A 24898-nucleotide genomic window follows, 5' to 3' on the forward strand; every position below is an offset into this window, starting at 1 on the left:
AATTATTTTTTTTATGTCAATTTTATTGTTACCTCCCTATACTGGGATTTTTTTTAACCGTTTGTTGGGCGCCAGTTATTACCTCGATGAAGCAAAACTCGAGAATTATGACCGTACTATGCGGTCGTGGAAGCAATTCTGTTTATTGCAATTCATTTCATCCCTCAACAGAGGCGCAAAGCTTAGTTCAATACAATTTCGTACCCATGCGAGTTGCATATGTCAGCATTCTCTCATGGGTTTGGTTAGTGATACAAATAAACAACTACTTATGTTACATCCACGCGCAGGAGGCTATGGTCTTAGACTTGCATTCATTTAGCTACGCGCAGGCAGCTTAAGTAATGCGAGAATGCATAGTAAGTATTTCACAATAAACTGATATGAGGTTAGGACTAACAGGTTGGTTAACTTATTAATAGTAGCTTGCCCGCTGTTGACTTACATACATAAGTTAACACATTTCGCATATTACCCAGCTACACCATCAGCATGGTTCCTCAAAATCTGGGTATCGTAATATTGGATGAGTACTAATTATTATTTTCAATTTTTCGAAAGCTTCTATATAAGTCGGGTTCTTTAGATTAATCCTTGCTCCTTTCTTGAAATATTTAATAATCGGCTGTTCTATTTTCCTATAGGCTTTCACGAATTTTCGATAATAACTTGTTAATCCTATGAAAATTATAATTTGTTTCTCGGTTTTTTGTAGTTCTAAATTTTCAATAACTTTGATTTTATTAGGATTCAGTTTCATATCGTCTTTTGTTAAGATGTGAGCTAAAAATTATGTTTCTTTCCTCATGAAGTTGCATTGATCTATTTGAATTTTTAAATTTTTATTTTCTAACACTTAAAATATATCCCCGATTGCTTTAACATGTTCTCTTAATGTTGTACTAATAATAAGAATATCGTCCAAATATATACTACACACGTTTTATTTATAAAATCTATCAAAATTTCATTAGTTAGACATTGGAAAGTTGCGAGTGCATACTTCAATCCAAACGGCATTCGTATGAATTTATACAGACCATGAGATGTAACAAATGCAGTTTTTTTCCGATCTTCTTTCTTTACAAAAATTTGGTGGTAACCTTTCGCTAAATCTGGTATTGTAAAATATTGAGCTCTTCCTAGCTTATCTAGTAATGAATCGATATTCCGTAAGGGATGTTTATCATCAATAGTTATTTGACTTAATTTCCTATAGTCTATTACTATTCTGAATTTTTTCTCTGCTGAATTATCCATCTTTTTTGGTACTACTTGAATATCTCAAGTAACTTTTTTGTATAATTCCTTGTTCTTCCATTTGTCTCCTTACCTCTATTTCGTGTTGAGGTGGATATCCTTACGATTTTGAATTAATTTGTTGTTGAGTTGTGGTTTTTATTTCATGTTGAATTTCCGTAGTATTTGTTAATTGATCTCTTTCTTTATATAGTAAATTTTTAAATCTTTTCAAAAGTTTTGTTACCTCACTATATTCTTCCTTATTTAAGTGATTCAGTTTTAATCTGTCTAAATTCAGATCTGACATTTCTAGTGTATAAATTTTGTTAAAATCGTAATTTTTTCAAGTAGTTTACGTTCTTATTGATTTAGAATTGTTTTTGGGAAATCCTTTATATCGCTGTTAGTTAAGCTAAAACTTGCTTCTGTATCTATCAAAGTTTCGTAATTCTCACCTGGAATTACTATTTCTATTTTTGGTAGCCAGTCCATTTCTTAATTCGTTTGAGTTTTCTCCTAGCTTTGCCTATCCTAAATTAAGCGATTTTGGCTAATTCGCGGATTAGGGTGTCCTGCGACCTGGAGGTTGCTCAGACTTGTTTCAAGGTTATCGATTTATATAGGTTTGATCTGACCTTGCCTAAATTGATTCTGACGGAATTGCCCTGAATTCTGTCTAGGGTTTCCTGTCTGTGATCTTTTCACCGAGACTTTTTTATAATTGTTCTTATTATTTCTATTATTTCCCGTATAATTGTTATAATTATTTTCCCAGTAATTATTACTATTTTTTATTTTTTCTATACTGTCCAGAATTGTTATTTTTATCTTCATTTTTATGTTTATGTTCATAGTTACTATTCCTGTAATTTTCATTCCTTTTGTCCTGATTTCTACTGATCCATGTGTTTTCTTTCATAGATTTTCTGTACTCTGGTCTAATACAGCTATTCTCAAATCTTCTACTACTCATTATTATCAAAATGTTATTTAAAATTACCTCATTATAAATTTTATCTAAAAGAACTCCTTGTGTCATTTCGTTTATAGTGTTTACTATTATACTGTCCATATTACTTAGGTCGATGTAGTAATCGTCGTTATAGTATACAGTTAGTTCGTACGTCTCGTATTTATTGTTTTGCACCTCAATCATCAGTTTACTTACCGTGTTGACTTTCAAATCACCCACTCTTCTATAAAGTTGGTGCAGCTCCACTTCAGGCCTGTATCTAAGTTTGAATGTTTCCTTAATCAATTGCCACTTGTGCGGATCTGGGATGTTAATGATCGTGTTCTTCGCCTGACCCTGAATAGTCCTATAAAAGAGTGTTCGTACAGCTTCCTTTTTGGTTTCTTCATTGGTAATTGTTGATGAAAAGTATTCTATGCAGCTGAAGAAGGAGTGTATCGATACCTCTCCTGTTTCGGTGAATGTTGGCAAGTTGTTTATAGTTTTCCTCAAGGTTTCTCTATCTGCGATGTCTGCTTTATTTTTTAATTCCAGGTATGCTAGTCTCATATCCTCTAGCTGTTGTTCCCGTCTAGCAAGCTCTCTTACCTAGCTGCATTTATTGTTGTTGAGCCTGTAACTCGACCATTCTACTTCTATCAAAACTCTGTTGTCTTCTTTGTCTCCGAATTTTCGCAATTTGATCGTATCAGCATAGACTCAAGGTTAAGTCTGCTTGTGGTGTCCTTTTGTTTTTGTTAAAAAATTAAAAAAAAATAGTAATTCTATTTTGCGGTGTCTTTTTTTCTTGTATAAAAATTCATTGCGCAAAGATTTTTTGTGGTGTTTTTTTTTTTTTTAATTCAATGCACAAAAATTATTTCTGTTAGGATTTTATTCTCTGGTGTCTGTTTTATATGTTTGTACACTGTTGATTTGTGGTGTAATCAAAGGACATATTTTAAAAATTCACTTCACCAAATTATCCTTTTCACTGAACGATATTTATTTATTTTTTTCGGTTAACGAGTATCGTTTCACTGAATCCTTTACTTTTTTTAAGGATCCTACCGACTGCGCCAAAAACGTAAGTCCCCGAAACGGTTATTAAAAAAAAGATCAAACGATTTGTGTTATTCGAAGCCAGTGCCAAATTAAGACTGACTATTCTTTATTAAAAATCATAATATAACTTGACATTGTTTAATAAAGTGCTTACATAGCTGTTTTGATAGTAGGATCTAGTGCGATTCAATTCAAACACATAAATTTGAACTGACACTTAGTATCCAAATTAATTTCCTTGCAAGCACATGAACTTGAAGGAAGCCGCCTAGATAGTAATTAAAACTCTTAGTTTAGTCACTACAAAAGACGACTGAATTTTCTTTATTTCTGGCTGTCTTTATATACGAAATTTCTTAACATAATTAATTAAAAAATGCTATTGATATATGCTGATATAAATTAATTGTAGTGTAGGTCGGTTACTAGTAGACATTAAATGCTATGTAAGCAAAATAAATAAATGTGTTAAAGAAACTTAAAAACATTGCAAAAGTGAATGAACCAATGGCCAATGAACTAAAATAAAGAAAATTAACTGTAACAATAAAATAGTCCAAATATGTGATATAATAATGCTGTATAAGCAGTTTAAAACTTATAAATAAGTAGGTGTGCTTGATTTTTGTATTTATTGTTTGTTTTGGTAATTAAATCTAAAGTATGTTTATAGAACAATAAAAAAAAAAATATTTATGTATGTTTTAACATTCTCCGCCGCGTTGACATTGTTCAATGATTGCGCCTGGGTTGGATGCATGTGGGAATGACTCCATTGTAACATCGATTGTTGATTGATGAGATCTTATATCTGGTGTAGGTATGAATTGAGATGGCTTCTTAAATTTTGTGTGGATCCTCCAACTCAGCAGGCCAAGTAAAATAAGAATGCAGCAAGCTAAAGATGCGTAGCTAACTGCATGATGATGTTGATTTGATGAGTGAATTAATTGTGGTAGGTGTTTTAGAGTTGATTCATGCAACTGTTTTTGTATATTATCCAATTCTTCTTGATGAATCTTGTAAGAGGTGGTATTGGTATTTGTTGAAACCTTTTCAATTTCCTCTTGTCGACTTATATATTGAATGCCTTTCAATCTTACATAGGATGTATGTAAACTACTGGAAGCTGCAAAATGTCCATGTATCGTAACAAATTTGTTTTTATTACGCAGGTAGGACCAATTTCCATTATTCCGGAATTTTTAATGATGATGAGGTTGGTTTCAGATCCGCATACCATTGAAGATTCAATATCGGCTGTAGTGGCAAAGATCCATTTATTTTGATGATGTAATTGACTCCAAACTGCTGTTCCAGTAATTTTGTGAAGACGACAATTGCTAGTTGATTGGTTATTGAAGATATTGATCTCGCATTTTTTCTTGAGCTTTGACTGCTGATTTCTGCAAATATATTCATCATCGTTTGGTTTGAGGCAGCTTGAAATATCCTCTGATTTGACAAGAATATATTCTTCTCTATGTGCATCGGTAGATATGTATTCCGTTTCTGGTTGAATGGCGATTAAGGTGTCATTTTGTATTGTTGGAACTGCAACTATTTTGAACAACTCAAAAAACTGTTGGTTAACTAAGGGTATCTTCCTATAGTATTATAGGACTGTTTGCAATTCTCACTCTTTTTGCCGGAATGACATCTCTTCCATGTTCATCTGTTACCAGTTTTTTCTTGTGGGAAATTGTGCTTTCTTGAGTTATATCTTTGTCAATTATAGCATTATCATGATCTTCTGGAAACAGTGGTGCTAGTCGATGGATGGCCCGCTTGAATACCCCGGTTGGGGTTTTTATTTCAGCAACTCTTACAGCTCCGTCATCACCGAAAAATACGTTAAGAACTCTCCCTAATGGCCACTTCATTGGAGGTAGATTGTCTTCCTTTATAATGACCATATCTCCTTTTCTAAGATTGGGCATCTTTTGCCTCCATTTGTTACGTTGCTGGAGTTCTTGTAGGTATTCTTCCGACCACCTTTTCCAGAATTGGTGCTTAATATGCGAAATTAACTTCCAGTGTGTTATCCTGGATGTTTTCGAAGTTTCTGCTCTACTATCTACCTGCGAAGTTAGAGCTTCGCCGATTAGAAAATGTCCCGGCGTCAATGCATCAAGGCAATCTGGATCGTTTGAAAGAGGTGTGAGCGGACGCGAATTTAAAATAGCTTCGATTTCTACTATTATTGTCTCTAATTCTTCATGAGTAAGTGTTTCCGTTGAAACACTACGGACCAAGAGACGTTTTGCGGACTTTACTGCAGCTTCCCATAAGCCTCCGAAATGCGGAGCTCTTGGTGGAATGAAATGGAACTGTATGCCCTTGGAACTTGCAGCTGATAAATGTAGCTCTTGCGCCTTGTCCGAATATAAGGTTTCAGATAATTCCTCTAAACTATTTTTGGCTCCAACAAAGTTTGTAGCGTTATCGCAATATATATTTTGGCAGTGACCTCTGCGAGCTATAAATCGTTTAAGAGCGCCAATGAATGATTCGGTTGATAGGTCCGATACGAGCTCCAAATGAACAGCCTTTGTTGCAAAGCAGCAGAATACAGCGACATAAGCCTTTGTTGGTCGCTTGCCCCTGACCTTGTAATGGATCCAAAATGGCCCACAGTAGTCGACTCCAGAGTTGATAAATGGTCGAGCAGGAACTACCCTTGTTGCTGGCAAATTTCCCATTATTTGTTGATACAGTTGTGGTCGCGCTCTATTACATTTTATGCATCTTTGAACAGTAGACCTTGCTGTTATCTTGCCTTTTATTGGCCAGAAACGCTGTCTTATTGCGTTTAACAGGGCTTGAGCTCCACAATGTTTATTTTCTTCATGAAATGTCTTAAATAGCAATTTCACCAAAGGATCATTATAAGGCAATATCATTTGGTGTTTCGCATCCATTTGTAGCATAGCATGTTCCAACCTTCCTCCAACGCGAAGAATGCCTTCATCATCCAAAAACGGTGATAAACTGCATAGCGAGCTATGCTTATTAATCTGCTTTTCAGCCTTCAACGCGTTGATATCAGCTGCAAATTCGGATGATTGTACGGCTTGAATTATTCGACGAAGGGAGTCGTCTAATTCTTTGGAAGACACTGCTATATGTTGAGGCCGGTGTGCCTTTTGCATACGTGCATTGCTGGTGAATCTAAGCACGTATGCCAAAATTCTTTGTAACTTCCTGAATGAATTTTTGTGCTCGATCATATGTATTAGATACATGTCAGAAGCTACTATTGACGTCGTAGCTGCAGTCTTTAACTCCATGCTATTTGTTATATCCTCTTGTGGAGAGCATTTGGTCGGCCATAGTTCTTCCTTTCCATGAAGAAAAACTGGACCATGAAACCATAATCGGCATTTAGAAAGATCAGCTGGCGAGAGTCCTCGGGATAAAATGTCGGCAGGATTTTCTTTTGACTTAACGTGGTTCCATTGTTCTGGCAATGTTAAGTTTTGTATGGTGGATACCCTATTAGCCACAAAAGTCTTATATACGTTGGACCTTGATTTTATCCAGGCGAGTACTATTTCAGAATCAGTCCATAAAAACATCGGACTATTCTGAAGCATTAGGTCATTTTTCACCCTGGTAGCCAGTTGAGCTGCTACCACAGCGGCACATAGCTCTAATCGCGGTAGAGTTTGTTTTCTCAAAGGAGCTACCCTTGATTTAGCACAGATCAGACGTACAACTACTCGTCCATCTTTTCCAATAAAACAAATATAAATAGCCGCGCCAAAAGCTCTTTCCGATGCATCGGCAAACACATGCAACTGGATTTTCGTCGGGATCTCCCCACAGAATACATGTCGCGGTATCTTAAAGTTGTTGAGACCTTCCAATTCCCTTCGAAATGTTTTCCAAGTGGCACAAAGTTTTTCGGGTAATGCTTCGTCCCAATCTAATGTATGTTGCCACAGCTGCTGAATAAATATTTTTGCCTTCACCACAATCGGTGCAAGTAGGCCAAGCGGATCAAATAATTTTGCTAGTTCAGACGTAACTACTCGTTTTGATATGATTTCATTATGATCAATGTTCGTTTTTACACAAAATTGATCTGCTTGCGGCATCCAATATAATCCCAACGTCTTTATTGTTTGAGATTCGTTGAGATCCAGGTTCACTTCTCGATCGCTATGTGGTATGTCCTTCAGCAATCTTGGTGTATTGGATGACCATTTCCTTAGAATGAAGCCGTGTTGTTTCAAGATTGTTATTAACTCCTTTTGTATTTCAATAGCTGTACTTAGGCTATCTGCACCGCCGAGACCGTCATCCATATAAAAATTATCTTTCAGCATTTGTGAGCCTAATGGATAACGCTCCATGTTCTCGTTTGCAATCTTTTGTAAGCATTTTGTAGCCAGATACGGTGCTGAACGTGTCCCATATGTGACCGTATTAAGTTTGTAATAACTGACTGGATGGGATGGATCCTCTCTCCAGATAATTAGCTGATACCTTTGATCATCGGGATGTATTAAAATCTGCCTGTACATCTTTTCAATATCGGTTGTGAAGACGAATTTTGGCAATCGAAACCTTAGCAAAATAGAAAACAACTCACTTTGTACGATTGGTCCTGTATACATTAGATCATTTAACGATTGACCTGATGAAGTTTTCGCTGATGCGTCAAATACAACCCTAAGTTTTGTTGTTGTACTATCGGGCTTGAGAACACAATGATGCGGAATAAAATATTTAGGATTTGATCGGTACACACGTCAATCTTTTGCATGTGTCGTAATTGTTCATATTCTCGCATAAATTTAACGTACTGACTTCGGATATCTTCCTTCTGTAGAAGTCGGCGTTCAAGGCTCATAAATCAGTTATAAGCCATTGCATGTGATTTCCCCAATGCTGTTGGAGATTCTTGAAACGGAAGGCTGACGATGAAACGACCATTCTGATCCGTCTTAACATGTTGATTGAAGTGAGATTCGCAAAGGGTTTCTAATGGAGACATGACCTTTTCAGTTGATTCCACTTCCTCAAGTTTCCATAATTTTTCGATAGCTTGTTCCAGTGATGTTTCACTAAAAATTTTGGTGACCCCGACGTGATCCTGAAAACAGGTCTTTCATAGTAGGAACTTCCTTCGGATTCGCCAGTGATTGCATGAATCGTATGTACAGAGCGTGATCCAATTTCTTTGTGATCAATTGAATCAATAGAGCATCCCAAGACGTTGTGTCGATTTGAAGATTGTTGAGGGCTAGCATGCATTCCTTTGTAGTGTCATGCAGAGCCTTGATGGAGGCCGTTGATGAAGTTCCATTTGGTTGACTCAAAATCCGTTCTACTAGAGTGGAAACAAGAACCCGCTTATTGTTATAACGTTCTTGCAGCAACATCCATGCCGTTTTGTAATTATCCTCTGTCAAGGATAGATGACTGATTAGTTTGCCAGCCTCGCCAGACAAATTGGTTTTGAGATACCACATTTTTTGAACACTTGGAAGAGACTGTTTGTCTACCATCTCCAAGAAAAGTTCATAGAACTGACGCCACTTTAAACAATCCCCATTGAATTGAGGAATTGTTACCTTTGGTAGTGGGAGTGAACTGTGTGCTATAATGTCACTCCCTAATTGAGGTGCAATGGTCACGGTTTCGCTGCATTTGTCTTTCAAGACTGCTAGTTTTATTAAGTTGTCTTGTACCGAATCTTCCAGCATATCGTAGTTTTCTTGACTTAATCCAATTTTCGATGGATCTTCAATCTGCTGCAATATTTCATCGTAGAGCTCCGTTATTTGATTCCATAGCTTTTTTATAGTATCTTCTTTGATGCTATAAAATTGCTTCGGCTGTTCCGCTTCGATTGTGCCCAAGCCTTGCAAGTGACGACTAAGGGCACTCATTCGAGCATTTATCATTCTGACAAGCCCATCAACACGGGAAGGTATTTTGTCTCCTGCGACAACTTCAGTCGATTTCTCTCTCAAGGTGGGAACTGGCTTACTTTTGGCTGACCTCAGTTTCTTCATTTCCGCGTCTATATATTCCATTGTTGAGCTGAACTTCTCTCCAATCGTTCTATATAGATTCCGAGCAATATACGGATCATCCTCTGACAATGATGGATCATCGCGAATTCTGTTTTCTGCCTTCTCAAAATTCTGCCATAACAGCCTTAGTTCATCAAGTTTGCTCTTGTAGAACTCTTCCGTTCTCCTTTCAAGAGGTGCCTTCTTTATAGTAGAGACGAATTTTTCGAAATTGCTGCCTCTTTCTTCTTGCTGAGAAATAAGCTCTTGGACGTTTGCCATTATTGTTTGTTGATTTATCAGCGAGTAGCAGCAGTTGTTGTATGATGATTAGTTACAGGCAATTTCCTCCTGGTTTTCCTCCAGAGCTCCAAAAGGGGGGTTTTTGAAATTGGTACGCGTGCGTTACGTCCTCACACCTTGTGGATAACGTCACCAAAAAATGTTTCGGTTTAGTTACCGTCAGGATCACGTCGGGGTCACCAAAAAATTTACGACTGAATTTTCTTTATTTCTGGCTGTCTTTATATACGAAATTTCTGAACATAATTAATTAAAAAATGCTATTGATAAATGCTGATATAAATTAATTGTAGTGTAGGTCGGTTACTAGTAGACATTAAATGCTATGTAAGCAAAATAAATAAATGTGTTAAAGAAACTTAAAAACATTGCAAAAGTGAATGAACCAATGGCCAATGAACTAAAATAAAGAAAATTAACTGTAACAATAAAATAGTCCAAATATGTGATATAATAATGCTGTATAAGCAGTTTAAAACTTATAAATATGTAGGTGTGCTTGATTTTTGTATTTATTGTTTGTTTTGGTAATTAAATCTAAAGTATGTTTATAGAACAATAAAAAAAAAAAATATTTATGTATGTTTTAACAATAGCTAAGTTGTTGCTTTATTAAAGTGAGAAAATATTATGAGCTGATGACCTGGAATTATTATTATTTATCAGGCTGGCAGCTATTTGTATATGTAACTCGCGTGGGTATAATGTTACTGAAGAGTGTTTTTCTAAGAGCTGGCTTATTTTATATTTATATAAAATACATGCCAAATTATGAGATGGCCAAAAAAATAATTTATAATAATTGATACTGTATCAATTTCCATTCACGGTAACGCCTTGTCCTTCCTCATTTTTGAAGATATAAGGACCGATGATTCCACTAGCTCACTGCCGCACCAAACAATAAATATGCCATTTAATAACATGGGGGATTTATTCACAAAAACTTCACCAGAATATTGCTCTATCGAGGGGACATCATCATTATTAGTAACAGAGCAGGTGGGTGATTTACTTAGCAAAAATTGTAAAACACATCAGCCCTATTACCGTTGTCGTCGAGGAGGCAATAACGGCATTAAGGTTGTCGTTTTTGTCGATAGCGATGAATGATTGCTATTATCATTGTTGATACAACAGTCGAAGTAAGCATTTTATATTTGACATTTGGCCATGAAGAAAAAAACAGCAAAACAATTTGGAAATATTGAAGTCGTTTCCGGCACTGATCTATTAAGAATCTAGCGCTAAAAACCTCAATGCTGTGGCCATTTGGAACAACACTAGTTAAAAAAAAAAAAAAAAAAACTTTTTAATTTTTTCGAAAAATTTTCCAGATGTAGTTATTTTTACCCTGACTCCGAGAACTGATTTTCCGGATCCGAAATATAGGTATCGTTTAAAAACTTATACCTATACCTATCCAACAAGTTGTCACATGATCAACAACTGTTGAATTTAGAAAACTTTAGTTCGCGTACCCCTTAGAACAGACCCAGAAGAGAATATCTTTGTATACGTTTTTTACGCTGCCAACGTTTTTGGGTTGTTCCCAACTTTTATTTTAAACTGCCGATGTCGCTCCTATGCCTTACCGTAACACAATTTTTGAATCGAAGCGACTGCGAAGGCGACTTGCGACGACGACTGTAGAAACGACAACCGTAATTGAGCCGAATTTAATACAGATATTTAAGCTTCCGCAGATATCACATTTGTTCTTAATACCTGGTACTTTATTCTTACAAAATTATTATTTCCATTATATTTTATAAACAGAACTTTAAACTTCACAGGTTTTTACAGATTATGGTTACAATTTCCATTGTCTGTGGTTGAAATACTACTAATATAGATTAAACTTTCTATTTTAGATGCTACCTTTACTTGGGCGAATTTTCATTCTTAAAATTTCTCATCATATTTTTCCACTAATTTATTATAGTATCAGGCTGAATCTATTTGTATAAATTAACGAAAGTATGTTAGGTTGATTCGGGTTTATTTGTAAAACTGGATAACTTAATCTAAAAAGACATTTAATAAACACTAAATTTATTATAGCAACCGCTGACACTGTGCCTCGTGTGATTTTTATATTTCACTTAGTTCACTTGTTACAAAAAAGTTTATTTGTTTTTAATTTACTTTTAAAAACCGTTTATTTGAAAATAGATCGGGAGTTAAACACTGATTTCCCTCAATCGAATTTTACATTGAACTTAACGAGGTCGGAAGGACCTCGCTCAAAAAAATGTTCCTGCCGCACCAACAGCGGCAGGATTTAAATGATTACACTCGTTTGATTTAATATCCGAATACAATCGATTTATTGACTGTTCCTTTTCAATGTAAATTGAAGACTAACTAAATTACATTCTACTTATTCTAAGGTAAGCGACAACGCGCCAGCAGTCGCCCGTAGTTCCCACGATGGCCTCTGCTTAGTCGGCAGGTATGCAATGGTAATTGGGGTGGTGTCAATGACAATGAGGCGCGTGTGCATGGTCAGCCAAAAGTACACGCGCAACCAAAAGTACACGTGCAGCCAAAGAATAGTTGGGCGATTGCACAAATGCAGCGCGTGTGCAATGTCAGCAAATCTACACGCGCTGCAGGGAGAGTGGCCGTGTTAACTCTTCCCCCCTCAAAAATCTACGTCCCGTAGATGTTAACAAATGCTGGGAGGATCTGTTCCCAGTGTCCTAGGTCCGACATCTGGTAAGGTCACTCTACCATTGACCTTTTTCCAAAGGTAACCAATTGCCATTATGAGAAGCACCAAAATGAAAAAAATGGGAATTCCGCCGGCTTGAACCCCTTGTGTGAGTTGTTTGAGTCGCTTGATGTTTGTAATGCTTAGTTCATGAAGGTAATCGATGTCGACCCTGTTGCTGGTTACTCGCGTAAGAGGTTCTGCGGGTTTGCGCAGTTGGATCAACCTCCATTTTCTCAACCGTACCGTGTAGTTGAGGTCTGTTCAATCCATACTGACTAAAACCATAGTGGCTCCGTTCCCTTGGAACCATCCTGTTCCTAGCATGGCTCACATTAGAACTATCAAATCTCGTTTGAATTTGAACTGGCGCGTATTCCCTCCGAGCCAATTGATCCGCTGTGTATTGCCTACAAACCAGATTATTGACTGGAACAACCACTGTATTCCCGTCCGTCCTATGTATAGGTCGTCGTCGGAAATTCAGATTCTGTATGTCCAAGCAAGCTGTGTAAGCCTCCGGAAGAGTCTTGGGCTTTTGCACTATCAACATTCGTGATAGCTTCCCATCCAAACCTCTTATAAATACGTCCAGAGCCCGGTTACGATATGTTTCTATGAGCGCATTAACTGTCTCCTGAGAATACTCCTCTGTCTTTATCTTATTAATAATCAAAGAGAATTGATGGTTGACGCTCGCATAAAAGGAATCCACATTCGATCCATTCTGAGCCAGCTGGCCCAACTGATGTTCAAGAGTTCTTACATCCCTCTTATCCGCATAATGAAGAGACAAACACCTTTTGATCGACGGCCAATCATCGTCGAATATATTATAAGAGATCAATGCTGTATCGGCCCTACCACGTACCTTTCCACGAATGCTCTTCAATATAGCTCTATAAATTGGCTTATTCCTAACAATAGCATAATCCCTGAGTATCCCTTCTACCGCGTGAACCCACGAGACATATTGGGAGGGTTCTCCCTCGAAGGTTTGCAACTCCTTAACCGAATCAGGTAGACGACCAATGTCGCGCAAGTCGTCCTCCATTGAAGGACCTCGTAACGGCTCCTCAACTTGGTCACTTGTTGTCAAACCAAGGGGTCGCTCGAGCTCCTTGATACGCGACTCGTTCGCCTTTATCTGCTGCATTAAAAGGTTGACCATTCCGGTCAGTTCGGTAATTTTCTGGGTTAAGGAATCCATGTTTACAAATTCGTTAAAATATTAAGTGTATTTTTTCAGATTTTCAATTCCAATGGTAATTATTATTCAGTTATATTTTTATTTTCTTAATAATGGTCAATGTTCAGTTCTTTGGATGTATTTCCCTTTTTTCCTACTCTATTCTTAATATTTAAGTAATTTCTATTTCCTATTTGTTCTTAAGTTTTTCCACAATATTAAATGTTCAGAATTACAATAACGTCTAATTTCAGATTTTTTCGGATTGCGAAGAATAGTTTCAATGACTGAGCATCAAATTTAGTAATATTTAATTTATATTCGTTTTTTCTTATTTTCAATAGTATTTCAATATCATTTACAATTTACTTGATTATTTAAATTCGTCAAAAGTATTTATTCTAATGATTTCTAATGTTAAGTTTCCTTTTTTTTTGAATCTCTCAATTATAATCAATCAATTACATCTACATAAAAATAGAGGGAAAAGAATTTACTTACATTAACAAACAGTTCCTCATCTGGTACGAGATAAATATACTTCTTACTACTAAATAGTTTTCTAAAATTCTTCAGAGTGTGAGTTTGAAGTCTGCAGGGAAGTTGGTTTTTAAATAGTTTTCCAAAATTCTTCAGAAGGTAGGTCTTAAGTTTGCAGAGAAGGTGGTTTCTAAATAGTTTTCCAAAATTCTTCAGAAGGTGGGTTTTACTAAAAATATAAAAATTTTATTAGTACATTTTCAAATTGTTGTATCGTTTAAAATTATTTAATTTTTCTTTCTTTCTTTTTTCAATATTTTTTAATTTCTCGGAGATCGATCGTAGAAGGACCCTTGTAATCCTTTTTAGTCGTCCGTGTTAATAGTTACGGTCAACCTACTAAGGCAGGGTTGACTTCACACTACCCCTGGATATTCTTATTGTGAATTATATGTGGATGCTGTGTTCTTATGGGTACAACACCATATCACCACTAGGGAGTATCAGGCACCACAAAACACCATAGGCAATCCGAGAGGATTCACGATCGACCTCTGTGTTCCACAAGGACATGTACGTCAACCGTAGGCACGGTGTTCATAGTCCTATTTTTATTCATTCCATTACTTTCATTGATCTTATTCATTCTTTATTATTTATTTGTTCATTGTTCAAATTATTTTCATTCTTGATCTGGAGTGCCTGGCTTTTGGGGCTACAGGATCGCAGGTCGCTTTTATCTTTCTTTAATTATTTATCGAACCTCGACGCTTCACAGCAGTGTATTATTTCAGGTATGGCAAGGAGTCGAACCTTGACTTCACAATATTGTGATAGTCCACCAGTTTTGCCATTATCCTTTTCTCTTATCTTGTGCTATTTCAGGTATGGCAAGGAGTCGAACCTTGACTTCACAATATTGTGTTTTTTTTCATAATCTTCATTCTTACTTTCCATCTTCTTTATTCAGAGTTATCACTATAGTATTCACTTTAAAGTCACTATAGACTCAATATTTCTTGTTAATTTTCAGTCACTAAATATTCTTCATGCAATTTGTTCACTTCTGTCTCCACGCGGACTGTGTAGCATTCAATTTATTTCAATTTTCATTGTTATTTAATAACTGTTTCTTTTGTCTATTTCTCCTTTTTTCCTTTCATTTTTCTCTCTGTGGAACACAGACCCACAATAACTGTGGGCCCCTGCTCGGGCGCCACTTAACGAGGTCGGAAGGACCTCGCTCAAAAAAATGTTCCTGCCGCACCAACAGTGGCAGGATTTAAATGATTACACTCGTTTGATTTAATATCCGAATACAATCGATTTATTGACTGTTCCTTTTCAATGTGAATTGAAGACTAACTAAATTACATTCTACTTATTCTAAGGTAAGCGACAGCGCGCCAGCAGTCGCCCGTAGTTCCCACGATGGCCTCTGCTTAGTCGGCAGGTATGCAATGGTAATTGGGGTGGTGTCAATGACAATGAGGCGCGTGTGCATGGTCAGCCAAAAGTACACGCGAGTTAATTCTTGTAGTAATCCGAGTATAAAAAAAAACACAAGTTTATTCGTTGGTTGCTCAAAAATTACTCCTGTTTATTGAAAACAATAATTAAAAATGAAAGTTACGATTATAAACTTATTTAAAGTGAAAATTGCAATAACTGCATTTTGACAATTTATAAAATTATTAGTAATTCTATAGCTGGTGGCCTGTTTACAATTCTTTGAAATTTAAATATATGCTTATTTAACAATTCTTTTATTGAACAATTCTTTATTTTACAGTTCTTTTTCGGTCTGTTGAACTATTTAAAATTCTTACTAATTTTATATGTAGCAATTCATACGGTTATTGACTTATTAGCAATTCTTAATAATTTTTATTATTTATTTGCTTGATTTAACCTTGGTGGCTTTGTAGGTGCTTGTGTTAATGTTGTTGTTGTTGATGTTGTTTCTGTAACTCCTCCCCCCTTAGTATGGAGCGATGGCCAAAAGAATTGATGGTCAGAAGCGACAACAGTATTGGCGGGAAGTTCATTTACCACTAATTTTGTCTTCTGTTTCATTATATAGGTGAAAATTACAATTCCAATTATTAACATTAAAGTTCCATAATTTATGTGTCTGTGAAGTTCTGTATTGTTTGATAACTCTTCGATGGCTAACTTATTTTCTAGATGGTACTCTTTGAGTTTAGGTATATTTAAAGTTTCTATTGTAGACAAAGGTTTTATGTTTATTTCTGTGGGTAGTTTTACAATAAAATCGTCCCAATATATGTTTGGGTTATCTTCGTAGATAATTCCGTTAATAATAACATTACAGTTTTTAAAATTTATTAATAAGTTGCCTTCAATATTATGTTTTTCGGAGTTACATGATGTTTTCATTTCTGTGGTCGGTAAATTTTTTATTAACACAAGTCCTTGTTCAGGTTGTGATATTTCTGTAATTTGGCCTATATTATTGAGATTACAATTAGCTTCTAAATTACTTATGATTTTTCCAAAGCATGAAGAATTTTCCATAGTTTCTTGTAGTGAACTTTCTTTACAATAATATATGTTTTCGATTTTCTTACATAAATTTTCGAAATATTGAATTTTATTATTATTATAAATTGTGTAAGGTTTTATAACTATTTCTTTTGTTTTATTAATTGGTATAGGAATTGTATGGGAAATTGTGTAATTGGTTAATGGGATGTGGGGAATTTGAATGTTAAAAACGATATTGGTATCATTGTAAAATGCCTGTAATTGTAAGAGTTCATATAAATGTTCTGTTGTATCAATTTTAATTGACTGATTCTCTAAATTGTTCCCTATTTCTTCTAACTCTTGCGTATTTAATATCATCTTGGGTATAATTCCGAGGCTAGACAATGTCATCGCTTCAGAAACATCTTTAATATGATTTGTCAGTAAATCAATGTGGAAATTAATCTGATTTAAATACTGCATATCATTTATAAGTCTTGAGTTGGAATTTATGCTATTTTGAGAATTCTTTATTGACTCTACTATTATATCTTGTTCTTTATTTATGTGGTCTGTGATATTTTCTATTCTTTCAATGATTCTAGTACTAAGTATATTCTGTTTACTGGTTTCAGTTTGTAATTTATTTGTTAGATTAAATATAGCCTGGTTAATACGGAGAGCATCATTATCGTCCATATTACCTGTGATAAATTTAACTGCTGAACCTATACCATTAAATAATCCTCTTTTCCTGCGGTATTTAGGAGTTATTGAATTCAATTTATCCTTAAGGTCTTTAAGTTTAAATTTTGTTACCTTTAAGGAATCTCTGTTGTAATATGTGGGAGTAAATTGTTTGACAGATTCCTCAATTTTCATGACATTATCCTTATAAGAATCTAATTTTATTATATGTATAAGGTTGATATAGTCAATTATTGTTTTAGCAGTTCCCAGTTTTATTTGTAATAATCCCTGGGTGTCTTTTAAATTGTGTATCTCCAGTGTTTGTGTGTGTATCATGGGTATTAATCTGAAATAAAAGATTATGAAAATTGTTTTTTTCTTATTTTTGATTTGTGAAGTTTCGTGTTTTGTGTAGTAAGTAATGTTGCTTTGTTGTTTTGTTTCACTTTGTGCCTAGAAAATCTCGGTGTTAATTTGTTTCTCCTACATTCCTTCCTGTATATATAGTTATCTACATCATAATTTAGTGGATCTTGTCTGTCTGCATTAAGTTTTTCTATGCGTTTGTCCGTGTCGGTTTCCAATTTTTCCTTAATAGATTCGTAGAGTTGTGTTCGAAATTGATTAATTTTAGAAAGATATTCGTGTTCATTGTTAAATGTAATTTGACGGTTAATTTTATAGGTTCTTCCATAGAAAAGTTCGAAAGGTGTAATTTTAGTAGAAGAATGTATTGCGTTATTATAGGTTATAAGAACTTCTGTTAGGATGTCGTCATGATCCATTTCTAACTTTTTTTCTTTAATTTTCTCGACTATTAATCTGTAAGTTTCAGTTAATGTTGAATGGAGTCTTTCTACGGGGGAATTGCTAGAAGATTGTTGAAAAGATGTAAAGTGTAGGTCAATTTGGTATTGCTGACAAAAGTCTTTAAATATGTTTGATGTGAATTCGGTTCCTTGGTCACAAACTATTTTGTTAGGTATGCCATGCAGGCTAAGAAAATGTTTTAAAGATTTAATAACGCAAAGGCTGTTTCTCGCTGTTAGAGTATATGCTGCGGCGAATTTGGAAAATTTGTCTATAATGGTTAAAATATTTTTGCTGTTAATCGTGTAAATGTCTATATGTATTATATCTAATGGTTTTACAGGTGTGGGAGGTTTTTCAAACTTATTCTTCGGAGGATGTCTATCATATTTTAGTCTTTGGCATGAAGTACAATTATTTATTGTTTGAGCTATCTTTGATTTCATGTATGGAAAGTAATATTCGCGTTTTAGGTGGTCATAGGTTTCTTGTATGCCTCTGTGATTATTGTTTTCGTGATAGTCTTGAATGATTTTATCCTGATTATCGTTTTCTTTTATGTCCTTTACTATTTCAGTACACCTAACTAAACGAAAAATTTTGCTTTGTGCAAAATGTTTGGAATATACATTTTGAATAATGCGAAAAGTTTCATTATCTGTAAAAATTGCCGTGGTTTTATTGGGCGCTAGATGATTTTTAAAAATTTGTGTTATAATTTCCTCTGTATAATTGGGGTATGTAAATGTTTTTCTATATTTGTTTTTAAAAACTACTTCTTGTTTCATGTGAGAATTAGAGTTTCCTGTCTTAAATAATGTTTGTAAATTAAAATCATTTATTGGTTTTTCCGAAATCGGAATACCATCATCGCAGTTTTCCTCTGCAGAGTGAATAGTACTACCAGAAGTGGCTTGATTTGACGTTGTATCAAATGCATTTATGTTTAGATTGACTGATGTGTCAGTCTTTATGCGACTAAGGGCATCGGCGTTTGTGTTTAGTTTGCCTTTTTTGTATATAATTTCATAATCGAATTCTTCTAGTTTCAATCGCCATCTTATTAATTTAGAGTTTGGCTCCTTCAGGCTCATAATCCATGTGAGTGGTTTATGATCTGTTATGATTCTGAACTGGTGACCAAATAGGTATGGTCGAAAATATTTTGTAGCCCAAACTATGGCTAAGAGCTCTTTTTCTATTGTTGAGTAATTGATTTCCGATGTCGTGAGTGTGCGACTTGCGTAACAAATCGGTTTGTCGTTCCCTATAGGTCCTTGCGAAAGAATGGCTCCTAGCGCAACATTACTTGCGTCTGTCGTAAGATTGAAAGGCTTAGAAAAATCTGGATATTGTAAGATAGGGTCATTTACCAAGAGTTGTTTACAAATTTCAAACGTTTTTTTATAGTTGTCGTCGACTATAACAGTTTTATTTTTCTTCAGACAAGCTGTAAATGGCTTTGTTATTTTGGCAAAGTCTTTAATAAATTTACGGTAATAACCTAGTAGACCTAAAAACGATTTTATTTCTTTTTGATTTGTGGGTATAGGAAAGTTTTGGATCGCCTTTATTTTGTCAGGATTTGGTTTTACTCCTTCTGTGGTCACTAAATGGCCCAAAAATGCGCATTCCTTATGTAAGAATTCAGACTTATCTAATTGAATCTTAAGATTAGCTTCTCTAAGGGCTTCAAAAACTTTTCTTAAATTTTCCGAATGTTCTTGGAGTGAGGTTGAATAGACAATGATGTCGTCTAAATAGACAAGACACACTGTTCCTATCAAATCTTTAAGAACGCAATCCATCACCCGTTGAAATGTTGATGGTGCATTTTTTAAGCCGAAGGGCATTCTCACAAATTCGTAGTGCCCATTTTCTACTGTAAATGCTGTCTTGGGAATATCTTTTGGATTCATTTCTATTTGATGGAATCCGCTAGCCAAGTCCAATGTGGTAAAATACATGCACTTGCCAAGTTTGTCCAGTATTTCATTTATGTTTGGTATTGGGTATCTATCTGATATTGTTTTATCGTTTAGTTTCCTGTAATCAATAACTAAACGCCACTTTTTTTTCCCACTAGCATCTGCTTTTTTTGGGACTATCCAAACAGGTGCACTCCATGGTGAGTAGCTTTCCCGTATGATACCCTGATTTAACATGTCTGAAATTTGTTTTTTTACTTCTTCTTTGTGGATATGGGGGTATCTATATGATTTTGTGTAAATAGGAATGTCGTCTCTTGTGACAATGTTGTGTTTGATTTTATTGGTGAAGGTAAGGGACTGATTATCTTGAAGAAAAATATCTTCAAATTCTTTACATAGTTTTGTGATAACCTTTTGTTCTTCCATATTCAAATGATCAATTCTAAGATTGTCCAGTAACTGAGGGCTTTGAAATTCAGGAATATGTTCGAAGCTTATATTATTAATTTCCCTATAATATGAATTTTTTATTGGATCTACTTTAATTGGGTTTTCGATTAAAATTATTTTGTCCGAGTTTGACTTATTATTTATTTCAACGAAGCTGTACCAGTTTTCAGCCTTGTACATACCAGGTGAAATGGTTACTTCTGGGTTAATTGATATTGCGGGGATTAGGAAATCGCCACTTTCTAAATCTACAGGAATTTTCATAATTGCTTTAGTTTTTGGTGATATAAGAAATTTACCGGAAGTTAAGTTTGGTTTAAAAGACAAAGGGATGCAGCAATTGTTTGTAATTAATTGCTTTTTCTCGAGGTCTATTTTTGCACCTAAATTAGTAAGTATATCGAGTCCAATGAGACCATCGAAATAGTTATGAAATTTAAAGACAAAGAATTCCAGGATTCCACATTCTCGGAATTCTATGAACATAGGGATGTTAACTTTTGTATTCAATTGGTGTTTGTTTAACACAGTGGTTATGATTATTGGTGCACAGTTTTCTATGTTTAATTTCCCTGTATATTCTGGGTTTATAAAGGATGCTGATGCGCCTGTGTCTATAAGAAAACGGAGTGGACGCCCAAATGGAGATGAAATGTTTATGTAAGGCAGGTTAGTGCCATGTTTGTTTATGTCTAGGTATCCTGTTGGGTTTTGGAGGCATCTAATTGAAAATTTTGTACATCCTCTATCTCGTTGTAATTGTCCAACTCAGGTAAATAATTAGGAATGTTATAGTTTACAGGATCTGAATAGGTATTAAAGTTCCTATAGTTATGGTCAATATGATGTACTTCTCTTGGAAATCTACGTGTTTGTCCACTATTATTCCTTAGATGAGTATAGCCTGAACTAGTGTCCATGGGTTCTGGTGGTGGAAAATTTGTGTTACTGTCTAAGCGTTGTTGTCTAAAATTGCTAAATTGGTTTTGATTGTTTGTGGCTGTAGGGTATTGTGTTTGCATAGGTGTTGGTAAAAAACTCTGTGCTAACTGAGGTCTATTAATTGGTGTTGGTAAATTTAATTGGGGTCTATTAAATGGTTGATTCATTGGTAATTGTGGTCTATTGAAATGCATAGGTGGACTATAAATCGCGTTTTGTTGTCTATAATGATTTGGAGTGAATGGTTTTTTAATGTTAGGGTAAGAATGTTGTGAATTGTACTGTCTATGAGTTTCTTGCCTTTTCAAAATGTTCCTGTTTTCTTGTCTTATATAAAACATGTTTTGTTCGGTAATACAGTATGAAAAAGCTATCGGTAAAGTATCTGGCTTCATAGCCCTAATGGAAGAGCCTAATGGTTCTCTAAGTCCAGATAAAAATGTGTTAAGGCACATTTTATCAAATAAATCTCGTTTAGCTTTTATTATGTTGGCATCTACTTCGTGTATCATCAGATTATTGTTAATTGAAGCTTGGATCTCTACAACTGAACTATAAAACTCCTCAAGTGTCTTATTATTTTGTTTTAGTAGGTGTAAGTCTCGAATCAATGAAGTTTCATTTCGTTTATCAGAGTAATGTAATATGAGATTATTTTTAATGCTCTGCCAGCTCAAGTCTGTGCTATACATATTCAAAATCTCATTTACTTCTCCTTCAATTTTGTTACGTATAGACCTTAAAATCATCTTGCCAAGAGGGGTGCCATCAATGGGTGTTAATACTGTAAGTATTTCCTCCACATTGCTTATGAAATCGTATAGCAATCTCGGATTTCCATCAAATTTTGGAAGATCCTTGACAGCATCTGGGATTCTTAAGGAATCCAGTATATTTCTTTCTGTCGAGGGTGAACTGTTCGTAGAATTCATTACACCACTTTGATTATTTTGACTGATACTCATATCGGTTTCAGATTCTGGGATAGGAATAAGGGTTCTTGGGATAGTATAAGGACGAAATTTACGCATATGCTTATTTTTTCTCTTTAATTCAATCAATTATTTTCTTTAGAAAGCAAAATTATTTTATAATATCGAAATATATATGTTTATATTTAAATATATTCACTTAAATAATATTTAATAGGTAAATTATTTAAAATATTATCTATTTTTTCTTTTCTTTGAAAAACACGGTTAAATTGTTTTATATTTGTTCACAATATAAGTTTTCACTTTTACTTTTATTAGTCTTTAAACTGAATCTTGAATCTTTAAAATATGTTTCTATTTTATCTTTTAGTAAAATATTTAATAGTATTGCTTGTTTCTAGCACTTTTCCACAATAAATTTGGTAATAATAGAAATTTTCACTTACAATATTAAAATTATAGTTCTTATTGACATTATTGTTGGTAACGTTGACTGGAATCGGTTGTCCTTAAAGTAGTTTTCCTTGGCAGATGTCCGTACAGATGTCCTCTCTTGTTGGTTCTGCTTTTCCTCGTGATGATCCGTCACGGATGCTGGTTCTGTTCTGTTCTTTTCAGACGATTATCCTTCGTCTTCTATGTAATTCCGTGCGCTTTTTTTTTTTTTTCGTTTGCGATAAACCGTCACAACACTTATTTAATTTTTTTTTTTTTTTTTTTGTAGCGCAGGAACCAGAACTACCCGACTGCGCCAGTTAATTCTTGTAGTAATCCGAGTATAAAAAAAAAACACAAGTTTATTCGTTGGTTGCTCAAAAATTACTCCTGTTTATTGAAAACAATAATTAAAAATGAAAGTTACGATTATAAACTTATTTAAAGTGAAAATTGCAATAACTGCATTTTGACAATTTATAAAATTATTAGTAATTCTATAGCTGGTGGCCTGTTTACAATTCTTTGAAATTTAAATATATGCTTATTTAACAATTCTTTTATTGAACAATTCTTTATTTTACAGTTCTTTTTCGGTCTGTTGAACTATTTAAAATTCTTACTAATTTTATATGTAGCAATTCATACGGTTATTGACTTATTAGCAATTCTTAATAATTTTTATTATTTATTTGCTTGATTTAACCTTGGTGGCTTTGTAGGTGCTTGTGTTAATGTTGTTGTTGTTGATGTTGTTTCTGTAACTCGCGCAACCAAAAGTACACGTGCAGCCAAAGAATAGTTGGGCGATTGCACAAATGCAGCGCGTGGGCAATGTCAGCAAATCTACACGCGCTGCAGGGAGAGTGGCCGTGTTAACTTTGATATTTATAATATTCTTCGTAGCTGTTGTGTAAGCATTTTTATTATTTACTTTATTCTGATTGGCTAATAACCATAATTTTTAGTAAACCATCAGTTATTGCAAATTAGCAATATATAAAGAAATAAGTTTTTGATTGGTTAATATGCCCTAAATTTATTAGACTATCATTTAATGGAAAATTGGCAAATTATTATAAGAATGCATTTTGATTGGCTGTAATGCCATAAATGTTAATATACTGATAAAAATGCAATATTAGCCAAATTAATATTGAAAGTCAATTAACAAAAGTGAGTGACCTTATGAAAATGCTTATGCAATAACTTTACAAAAGTCGGAGTTTATTTGTTTATTTCTTTTAAAATCTTTGGGGTCATTATACATAACTTGTGTGGTGTTGAGTTTCATTATGTTATAAGTTAGAATGCTGATGTTGCTACTCGTGTGGAGTATTGCATTACATTGCATTCTGTTGGATATTGGTAAACAACCATTCCGTCTTGGGTATTAGGATGAGACGACGGAGAATCTGTTAATTCCTCCCACACTTAAGTGAGGGCCGTCTTCGGACCTCTTGTAGCTCTCGATGACAGTTTCAATATCGATGTTCTGTACCACACGTTTTTGGCGCAATTTTAGAAAAATTAAAAGACCAAAAATTAAGGTTAAAGTTGCTAGCCTTGAATTTGCAGGACCTATCCGTGTCTTTGCCTTTACGTCGTTGATATGCTGTAGATTTGCTATGCTTAAACTTAGTAGATAAGGAAGACTTAGTATGTATTGATGACCCGTGATATTGAGAATCGCTATTAAGGCTGTCGCAGGTTTTTTCATTATAATGCCTTTCTGATTTCTGTAAATGGATCCATTGAACTTCGTCCTCAAAGGTAATTAGAAATGTGCAGCAAACTGTGGTTGTAGAACCCTGAGTGTTGTTGGTTACCGCTGTGTTCTCGTTAAGAATAATGACACCGTCATCTATAATTACCAAAGGTTCAAGGTGACTGGGTCTGGCTGTCGAGCTTTTATTTGGGCATTTTCTCCCCTTGTAAGATTCGTAAGGGGTTCCATTGGTTCGTGTTTTATGGCCGGATACCGTGGGGGTAAAACTGGTTGAATAAAACTCTTTCGTTGTTGAAGATCCTTGCGTCAGCTGATTGAGCTGATGTTCTAGGGTTGGATATCCCTTTTATCAGCGTAGTGGGGGGAAAGTATCGTTTTTATTTCAACCCAATCACCGTCGAATATGTTATACGATACGAGAGCAGTATCTGCAGAACCAATAATTTGTTGGCGGACGCTCTGTATAATTGTTCGATGAATCGCTTTATCCTTAAAATTTCAAAATCTTTTAAT

General features: G+C 34.7%; 2 protein-coding genes across 3 annotated transcripts in view; one reads left to right on the plus strand and one right to left on the minus strand.

The window, feature by feature from the left end:
• The window catches only part of LOC101888667 (probable serine/threonine-protein kinase DDB_G0272282), a 280021-nt gene that overhangs the window by 177286 nt on the left and 77837 nt on the right, over positions 1–24898 (plus strand). The gene's annotated exons all lie outside the window — the stretch shown is intronic.
• Positions 3964–7788, minus strand: LOC131805086 (uncharacterized). The gene is made up of 2 exons (XM_059128333.1): positions 5334–7788; positions 3964–4388 (listed from the first exon to the last, which is right to left on the minus strand). Exons 1-2 carry the CDS (start codon positions 7786–7788, stop codon positions 3964–3966), a joined length of 2880 nt encoding a protein of 959 aa, XP_058984316.1.

This window comes from Musca domestica, unplaced genomic scaffold (genome assembly GCF_030504385.1).
Source record: "Musca domestica strain aabys unplaced genomic scaffold, Musca_domestica.polishedcontigs.V.1.1 5, whole genome shotgun sequence".
Taxonomy (NCBI): Eukaryota; Metazoa; Arthropoda; class Insecta; order Diptera; family Muscidae; genus Musca; species Musca domestica.

Bases quoted from the DNA above. Each gene is read 5' to 3' on its own strand.
- LOC131805086 (XM_059128333.1), bottom strand. From the start codon at position 7,788: ATGTACAGGCAGATTTTAATACATCCCGATGATCAAAGGTATCAGCTA. The intron at 4,389-5,333 runs GTAGAGCAGAAA...GACATTTTGCAG, and splicing joins TCTAACTTCGCAGGTAGATA to CTTCCAGTAGTTTACATACA.